Here is a 9,125-nt window from a genome sequence, read left to right on the forward strand (position 1 = left end):
TAAATACACTCTCTATTTGCATGAGGCAAATTCAAATCTTAAATTTCTTTTTTTTTTTAGACAGATTTTCCTAGTACCGCTCATAAAAATATAATTATATAGGTTTAAAACACCATTTTAAATGAGATTGAAAAAGAATATAATTTCTGTTAATTTTCTATCTATTTGACTATACATAAATTATGGATATGATGGCTTAAGGTATCATATTCAAGCTCTTATAAAACATGAATTTATGAATAAATTTCTTCTCCCACAAAAATTCTCAAATTTGAATGTTTAAATGTAAATTTCATGCAAATTCGTTATTATATTATTTAGTGTAATGGTTAATCGAATAAAAATACTATACTACCACCATATAGTATAATAATAAAGCCGCATGAAATCTGTATTAATTATTGGAGAAGCTCTCTCTTTTCCAATACACATCCACTGATACACAAATACATATACATATAATGATAAACATAAATCGCCAAACAAATAAACAACAAATAAAATAAGCAAAAGAAAGAAAATAAAAACATGGAAAATGCTGTGGGCCCCACGGAAAAGACAAATGTAGACGTAAAATCTTCCGAAGGCAAAACCAAACGTAAACCGTAGATGAAAGTTGTTGATGGTCCCGCCACGCTTCTGACAACTAACAGCACATTTTCACAAACTCTTAACACAACGATGCTCTCCTTACAAGTCTTGGATTTATCTTCTTCTTCTTCTCTTCAAAAAAACAAAAACAAAAGCAAAGCAAACCTCAACTTTTGAGCTGAAGAAAGCTACCAGTGGTTGATTTTATTAATTTTTTTTTTATTTTTTAAGTTTTAATGGAAAAAACGAATTTTCATCCTGTCAAGAAGCAGCATCAGCAGAGGCTGCACAAGGTTGATGATGCACCTTTGACTGGCTTCTCCCCTGTTTCTGCTCCTAGGATTTTTTGGAGGTCTCGCAAGAGATCAGGTAGTAGATGCAATTTTTTTTTTTTTACTTTTTTCTGGGGCTTTCAGTTTGTCAGCTTCTTGTTTGTTTCTCAGGAAAATTATGTGAAAATGGTAAAATTTGCTAACTTGAACTTGGTCTGTGGCTGTTTGCATGATTTAGCACATACCCATTTCATATTTGATCAAGTCCTGCTAGAAATTTTATCCTTTTTTGCATGTTTGTGAAAGATCTGTATTTCTCAAAAATGTGATTTTTTAAGCGGTGTTTATTATTAATCTTTTTGAAGCTGAATCATTTTTTTTTCTTTTCCTTCTTTTTCATTCCTCTTGGTTTCTTCATTTATTTAATTATTCTTGTAAAAGTTTCTTTTGTTGGTGGAGAAGGTGGAGAGAATAATTTTTTGACTTGCCGTTGCTTTGCCCCTAAGCTAATTTTACTGGATTTGGCTGGCTAACTAGTCTCTGTCAATTTCATGATTTTTATCTGTTTCTTTCATTTTACTTTACCTTATTTTTCATTTTCTTGTCTATTACCTCAATAATGATAGGGTCCATTCTTTTTCCTTTTTGTGCATCTTTAGTTTTAGCTTTTATGTGCATTCATGGTTCAATTTCCTGGGCAGCAGCAGATTGTTTGTTCATTGTCTTAATTGCTCTTGTATGTTTTGACATTGAGCAAGCTGCATTACTTTACAATTTATTGTTCATCTAACTGTCATCAAACTCAGCAGTTTTTATTTATTAATAAAAATGGAAACATAAGACGGTTGGGGTTGATTCTTCTTGTTCCCTTTACAATAGATCTAACTAATTAGGCTATTCATTAGGGACAATGGTAGGTAGACAGATATAATTGGGCTATATAATCTTCAGAAACTTATGAAGATTATATATTGATAAGGCATAGAATAGAAAAATAAACTAATATGAGTTTTGATCCAAAGGAGAGAGCTGGAGACTTTAATATTTTGCATTATTAAGATAAAGTGCTGCAATTTTGACCGAGTAGTGATATTGACAATTTCACCACACCAAACACATGGGGTGATCCAAATAGTAGTTGGGTGAAAATTTTTGAAATTGTTCTCTCTTTCAATTCTATTTTTTGTTCTTACCAATAAAATAAAATAAAATTCCTGATGTAGCTGGATGGGATTTGTTGTGAAATACTTAAAATAGTATAATATATATATATATTAAGGAATGCTTGCATGCAGGTTTTGCAAAACAGGGATTAGATTAGAACTTAACCTCCCTTGCCTCACAAACATGGAAAACCAAAAGTATTTCTAATAACTGATAAAAATTAAACAAAACTATGCAAAGGCAACAAAGCTATATGGAGATGAAGCAAAAGAGAATTAGAGAACACTTATCAATCTTTAGATTTCATGACATGCGTTCAAGTTGAATGCCAACTTTGAGTTAGATGAATCTACATATGTTTTATCTGATCACTGCCAAATTTCCCTAAATCTTCAAAATTTCATAGTCTTCATCATTTCTTCGATTAATTATGTATTACATTATACGATAGTGATTCCAAGCATTACTTGTTTCCCTAGACCAAGAAGGGAAATAGTTTGCATTACTTGCAAACTATTTTTGCCTGCCTATTTGAATGATTTACCATTCGGCATACTCCCAGCTAGCCTTTCACGTGTTGATAAGTCTATTGTTTCACTTAGCGTATGCTGGAGTTTAGAATTAGGTGTTGAGACGTATTTTTCAGCATACAAATAAACCTAGGGAGGCCACCATATGTACTCATACATGAGGAAAAGTTGAATAGCTTTAAATGTTATACAAATCAGAGCACCTTGTCCCAATGTAAGGTTTTGTTGCTTAACATATTGTGGATTTTGAGTGGCATCATACAGTATAATGTAAAAATATTGTCAAGGGCTCCATCATATATTCAAATCCAAATGGCTCCATGAGGATATATGCCTTCGAAGACATTTTAAAAGTGAAAATGTTTCAGTTGTAGTTACAGCCTATAGATGGCCAGTTGTAATTACAGCCTATAGGTGGGTCAAGTTCTTCGGAACATCCAAATCCAGCTCCTGCATTTCAACGATCCTCTATGTCCCACCACCTCCTCTCCCTCGCATTGGAATTTTGCCTGAGATAGATTCTGTGTCCTTGATGTTTTCTGCATGCTGACCAGCATGATGACCTGCTTGGTTAAGTGACGCTTAAATTATTATGACATACTTTGCTTTTTCTTGGAATATGCATTGAAGAAAGTATTTGCGAGTGTAACCATATATTGTCTCAACATTACTATGTTAAGATTGGCAATATCTGTAGAAGTGTTTGGAATTAGAAAAGTATCTTCTTTCTAACAGCTAGCGGGAGGAATTTCGACGTAACAGGAGACAGCGCTAACGAAACGCCCATCAATAAGGATGAAAACCCAGATCAAGAGATGGAACAGCAGCAAACTCCAGAACCTGTCCTCACCGAGCGACGAAAGTCTCTCTTTGAACCACTGGAGCCTAACAATGGCAAGCGGAAATCAGCTGAATCCTTACTACCCCCACCAGACTTTGATTCTGCCGCCTATCCCAAGGGTTGGCTGATTGGGAAGAAGCGTAAGTTAGTAAATGTTGATGTCGTTGAGAGTATGCGAAGGATTGCCGTCCAGGAAATAAATAGAAAGGTGCTGTTCCAAACATGTCACCTCCTCTCTTAACATATGCGCACACAATAACAAATTATGAACCTGTGAACACACACACACCCTGCTTGCTGAGAGAGCCAGAAAATTGTATTGCAACAAAAATTCATGGAATGAATTACCTAGTGATTAATTTTGCAGGACCGGGAAATCGATGGACTAAATGAACAACTGGAAGAGGATGCACGTTGCCTGGAGCATCTGCAACTCCAACTTCTAGAAGAGCGGAGCAAACGTTCAGAGGTTGAGAGAGAAAACGGAATGCTGCAAGAACAGATAAACATGCTGATGAACATGTTGCAGGAAAATGAGACAATGGGGGACGAGGGTGCAGATGAACCTTGAGCATAGTTTGTTTAATGTTTGTTTGTTTATTCTTTTGTACGTTAGTTTTGGGAACTGTAGAAAGGAGTCACACATGCATACATATATATATATATATATATATATATGCCTAGCTAGTCCAATAGAATTATAGGTATACTAAGTTGCCATTATAGCTTGCTTGATGCTTCAAGACCTTGCTCATGCTTATTACTGTTTGTAATGAACTTTCACAAATTATATCAAACTGATGTAATTATTATGCATCAAAGAATTCTTTATTTGTGAATGGTTCTCTTCTAAACAATATTTCACTTATCAGAGGATGAACCACATCAGTTTTTGTCGGTCTCTTTTTTGTCTCAGGACTTTTATAACCCTGAAGGTACCTAAATTTTCTCTCAAAAAATTACTTGACACGGACTGTAATGATCTCAGGCTTTGATAGCAAGAATGTGTGAAACCATATCTCATTTTGCAAGTCCCATTCAGAAGGTACAATATATCCTTTTTAAGAGTTACCATGCAAATTTACTAATGGCGACAATAGCAAATCAATTATCTGAATATCCATGCCCAACAAAAAAGGATAAATCCACTGATCACAAAGGCTAGAAAGAAGATTTGATTGGAAGAACGGCTAGAAAAGCATTTTATTAGTAGATATATTTACAAGAGTGGCTAAACCTAAAGCACGATACAAACATCAGGTACACTTATGTACATGTCGGGACTATCCACTAATATACATTTCCGAACACACAAACTTCACAAAATCAGGGAACAACCTGCAAGTGTCATATTCACATACCGTAAAGAGTACCTTTGGACTGAGAAAGGATGAGAACAGCAGAAAAAGATCCTGCTATCTTTCTTCATTAGAAGCTGAGATGTTGAACAAAAACTGGGGAAGAGATGCTATCCTTGGAAGGTTGTGAAACAGTTCAGCAATTGAGTCCTTCCTCGACATTCCTGGTGCCGGCTTGCAGCCAGAAGTGTCACTGGGATCACCGTTGGGTCCGCAAAAACCCTTTCCAACCTTGTTTTCACATGCTGACACAGAGCTAGAGTTGGTTTCTCGGATATTCCCATCACCATGTATGTTGATACCTTCATTACTCTGAGCCTGTGTGTTTTGCGCAACTGTAGAATCCTGCAGAAGGCAGCATAGTGAATTGACCCTTGACATGAGGGACTTCTCGTCAGAGGCCGCTGTAAATTGAGCATCACTTAACAAATATTGGGTAATCTCATCCAGAATTTCTTTTGCCTGCAGATCATCATCAGAAATCATGGAAGTCCCAGACGTCCTCCGTTCCGAAATGCAATTACCTATGTGATTCATCAGATCACTCATTGATATAGATGGATGAAATCCAGGAATCTTTATCTGGTCCCAGTGGCTTAACATGTTAGGTTCCTTAGCTCTGCTGCTGCTGATTTCTCCAATTCCACAGGTATCAGTTACTGCAAAGACAGAAAGAAGTTCAATCAAACACAGTGACAAGAGGAGTTGCCATAGCAATTATTATCAGAAATATGAAAACTGCTGCAGGGGATATCAAGACAAAATCTCGGAAGAGTTTAAAATAGACACAAATATGAATTAATTTACTAAGGCGCTAAAGTGGAAGCGAAAAACATGGTACAAGACCAAGCAGTTTTTCTTCTTCAGTGGCAAAAAGTCCAGATATTAATGGGTGGGTGCCATACTTAGCCAAATATGTCATTGGTAAGAATACCAAACATTTGAATCCAAACAACGATCACCAGTTCCAAGACGGTAGGTAATATCAATCCAAATACGTAATTACATGTGCACTTACATTCTATATTTTTCTCCCAAACACACAGGTTCCCTTGATGGCTAGTACTTATCCTAGCTGATAATTAAAGATAACTATTCTCACAGAACTAGCATCCCAAAAGATTCTTTGGAAATTTTCAACACTAATGAAGTGAATTCACACCCAAATACTTATACAGAATCTTATCCCCAAAAAATCACTGTGCAACTAATTAGTTAGAGTTCACTGTTCTCCCCGTCTTTTTTATTTTTTATTTTTTTTGAGAATATTTGTTCTATATAAAGAAAGGCAGACATAAATACAACATCCTTAACAGATAATACTTTCAAACCAACCAAACTGCAGATTACAATAATAAGAGTCATACAAGAGAAAATCCTTTTAGTTGATAGCAACAAAAGACGATGTCCCAGATTACTGATGATAGCTTTGTGTGGGATATTTTGCAATAAAAACATATTGTTTTGACTACTAGAACGACATGCAGAAATGCTCTTGATACATCAAATACTCATTGTAAGGCATAATTAATCCTTTTAATATGCATCAGTTTCTTCATAAATCTCAATTTGAGGTTCATAATTTTACCAGAGCTGGTCGAAGGTTTGAAAAAATCTTGTTCAAAATTTGAGGACGATGACTGAACCCCAGATGGTGATGCTGCATGCTGCAAATCAAAAGAAACAGGTCCCTCTTCTCTCTTTGAATGGCTGGAAACATCTGGCTCATCATATATAGGAACTTTAGATTCAAAATATGGAGAATCTAACAAAATTTCTGGTTCTTGACTAAGAAAGTTGAGGCGAGGATCACACTGCATCAGCTTTTCAAAATGCTTGCCTAGCATGCCTTGGGGGCACATCAGAAAATGATGCCTGTGACAATTGAAACAGCATAATCAGTACAAATTTAACATTATAATGGAGTGCTTTCATTCAAATTTTGACGCTTGCACGACCCAGTGACACAACAACCCTGAATAATAATCAAAATAACAAGGATAACAAATAAAATCAAGATAGTGACCTGATGGCAATGAAATGCTTTGAAATAATTAAATAAATATATAATCATGGCAGTAATTATATTATAAAAGCACACTTTCCCATGACACCTAATTACCAATTTGGGCATCTACAAAAAATTCATAAATATTGAATATTGCATCCAATGCCACTGATCACACATATTTATACAGTGAAAAAAAAAATCAGTTAAAAAAAAGGAGAGATAGATAAAATAAACATATGTCATGGGAAAGCACATAGGCTAACTTGAAGTTCATATTTATTACCTATGGATACTCGCTTGTCCACCAGTAAAATCTGATGTTGCCTGCCATAAAGTATGCTTCCGGGGCTGTGGATTTGTCTCTCTGAAGAAAAGGGGCTGTCTAGCAAGCTGCATCAAACAAGAACACCCTTCCATCCTCAATATAACTAGAAAATTGGATAGTTTCTTGCCTTTATAGAAGCCAACTACGTTGAGCACAATTACTTTCAGAACATCAAATTCCCCATGAAGAAAAGTGATAGACCACATGATGTGCACATAAATGTCACAGATAACATCAAAGTGAATAAGGGCATGTTTTGTGGTGTTGTCAAAAGCGCTTTCAAACAGCCAAAAGCATTCTGAAGAAGTTCTCTAATATTTGGTAAAATAAGCGACAAAATTTCTGAAAATATAAGATGTACTTTTTAAAATTTTTGAACAAGCACTTTGCAGGTGCTTTCCAGAAACCAGCAGACTCAAGTGCTTCACAAAACAACACTTTTACTTGAAACCACTGTTAACAAAAACTGCTCCTGACCATCTCAACATCCTATACATGAATGTGAAAGAGATGTTAACAAACACACGCAGACACTCATTTTAACTTGCAATAAAAGAAACCAAAGAAACAAGATGGTTTGTGTATGCAAATTCAATGTGCATATCTCTGTATGCAAACACAAATATATTACATAGGCAAAAAACAAGTAAAATTACCACAACATCCAAGGTCCCTGGCTCATCATCTGGATAGGTAGCCTTGATAGCCACGATATCCGACCACTGAATTTCAATCTTGTTCTTAAGACCTCCGTCAAGCACTTCCCACACAAGCTTGTGCTTTGCAAAATAACACTTTGCCACCAAGTCTCCCTCGTATCTCGATTTATACTGCCACCCAAGATTCCTACATTAATATTCATAGACAAAAACTACCACCCCAGAATGGACTTTACAACAGACTTTTGAACATTTAAAGCAACAATTTAAGCTTTAAATATTCAGTGACTATGAAAGGTGTCTTCACATTGAAAGTGCTAGAGATAGTAGTATATATAAAATGGAAGCACGTGAAAGAGTTTTAAGTTTTTAGAATGAGCACTAATCTAAAAAGCATTTAATTTTATACCTCCCAAGAGCCAATTTTGAGAAGCGAGCCAGGAAAATTTGAAGCTTTGAGCTTATCCGCAGACCCAGAAACAGCATTTCCCCTTTTCTTACTCAATTTCGCTAATCTGGAAGCGTTCTCTTGCGAGAGCTTCATCTCAATCAAATCCAAAAACGACGGAGTTTTCTTCAGCCGCAGTCCCAGCGGACTCGGCTCCTCAAGTGGATTGTACATCGAAGGCGGGAATTGAAACGACGTCGTTTCACTATCACAATCCTGAACAGAAAATAAAAATGAAAATTCAATCAAATTTTGCGAATTAAATCAAATAAATATGTTAATTCCTAAAATTTATAAAATATTTATTAATTCATACCTCTTTGAGCTTGGATCGTTTTTTAAGCGGGCCGAGTTGGTCTTCTAACGAGTCGTGGAGTTCCAACTTCACGGCCGATTTTTTCCCCGAGCTCATCAACTGAACCATTTTTTATTCTTTTTTTTTTCTTCAATTTCAATTTATCGCCGATTTTGATCCAAATTTTCTTTTTTCCCTCAATCAAATTCTCGCCACTGAGCTTTTGGGCTGTTCTGATCGAATTTGATGAATGCCTCCCCCACCGTCTACTGTTAAAGTCAGTGATTCAGCCACACGCACGTGCCTAATAGAAACGCCACGTGTTCTTCGAATATCGCTGTACGGAACTCAACTGAGTTTACTTAAATATCCCTTTTGTTTAGGATAGTGTCCTCCCGGTTGAGGGGTATTTTTGTCTTTTTGAGCGGCAGGTCGGGCTATAGCTTGGCGTTTTTGTGCCGGGAGCGTAAGTGTCACGTGAGTGCACGTGATATAGGATTTTTGTGGATAAAGTTTGGGGCCCGGATAGCGAAGTTTCTTTCCGTGGCAGCGCAGGAACTTGCTGTGATTGGCTGGCGTTGGACGCGTGGAGGAATCTCGTGCGGTAAACGGACGCGTAGGATTGCAAAGT

General features: G+C 36.3%; 2 protein-coding genes across 5 annotated transcripts; one reads left to right on the top strand and one right to left on the bottom strand.

Annotated features, from left to right (window-relative positions):
* Positions 1–634: 634 nt before the first annotated feature.
* Positions 635–4,229, top strand: LOC18036632 (protein HEADING DATE REPRESSOR 1). Of its 2 annotated transcripts, none has more exons than XM_024180581.1 (3): positions 635–960; positions 3,320–3,606; positions 3,766–4,229. In XM_024180581.1, exons 1-3 carry the CDS (start codon positions 828–830, stop codon positions 3,967–3,969), a joined length of 624 nt encoding a protein of 207 aa, XP_024036349.1. In that variant the 5' UTR covers positions 635–827; the 3' UTR covers positions 3,970–4,229. The 2 variants fall into 2 exon arrangements, with proteins under 2 accessions (XP_024036349.1, XP_006427675.1); XM_006427612.2 differs by having other exon boundaries at positions 636–960; positions 3,293–3,606.
* LOC18036156 lies at positions 2,704–8,756 on the bottom strand. 3 transcript variants are annotated; one of them, XR_002904611.1, is made up of 8 exons: positions 8,516–8,756; positions 8,161–8,415; positions 7,749–7,922; positions 7,051–7,157; positions 6,345–6,631; positions 4,760–5,415; positions 3,747–3,888; positions 2,704–3,120 (listed from the first exon to the last, which is right to left on the bottom strand). XR_002904611.1 is itself a non-coding variant. In XM_024180580.1 (7 exons), exons 1-6 carry the CDS (start codon positions 8,621–8,623, stop codon positions 4,814–4,816), a joined length of 1,533 nt encoding a protein of 510 aa, XP_024036348.1. In that variant the 5' UTR covers positions 8,624–8,756; the 3' UTR covers positions 3,801–3,888; positions 4,772–4,813. The 3 variants fall into 3 exon arrangements, 2 of the variants coding, with proteins under 2 accessions (XP_024036348.1, XP_006427676.1); XM_024180580.1 differs by lacking the exon at positions 2,704–3,120 and having other exon boundaries at positions 3,801–3,888; positions 4,772–5,415; XM_006427613.2 differs by lacking the exons at positions 2,704–3,120; positions 3,747–3,888 and having other exon boundaries at positions 4,558–5,415.
* Between the last annotated feature and the right edge of the window lie 369 nt (positions 8,757–9,125).

This window comes from Citrus clementina, unplaced genomic scaffold, assembly GCF_000493195.1.
Source record: "Citrus clementina cultivar Clemenules unplaced genomic scaffold, Citrus_clementina_v1.0 scaffold_7, whole genome shotgun sequence".
Taxonomy (NCBI): Eukaryota; Viridiplantae; Streptophyta; class Magnoliopsida; order Sapindales; family Rutaceae; genus Citrus; species Citrus x clementina.

Coding starts and splice junctions, on each gene's coding strand:
- LOC18036632 (XM_006427612.2), top strand. CDS start 828: ATGGAAAAAACGAATTTTCATCCTGTCAAGAAGCAGCATCAGCAGAGG. Junction 961..3,292: donor GAGGTCTCGCAAGAGATCAG/GTAGTAGATGCA, acceptor TCTTTCTAACAG/CTAGCGGGAGGAATTTCGAC. Junction 3,607..3,765: donor TCCAGGAAATAAATAGAAAG/GTGCTGTTCCAA, acceptor TTAATTTTGCAG/GACCGGGAAATCGATGGACT.
- LOC18036156 (XM_024180580.1), bottom strand. CDS start 8,623: ATGGTTCAGTTGATGAGCTCGGGGAAAAAATCGGCCGTGAAGTTGGAA. Junction 8,416..8,515: donor AACGATCCAAGCTCAAAGAG/GTATGAATTAAT, acceptor TTTTCTGTTCAG/GATTGTGATAGTGAAACGAC. Junction 6,632..7,050: donor GGACAAGCGAGTATCCATAG/GTAATAAATATG, acceptor CAATTGTCACAG/GCATCATTTTCTGATGTGCC.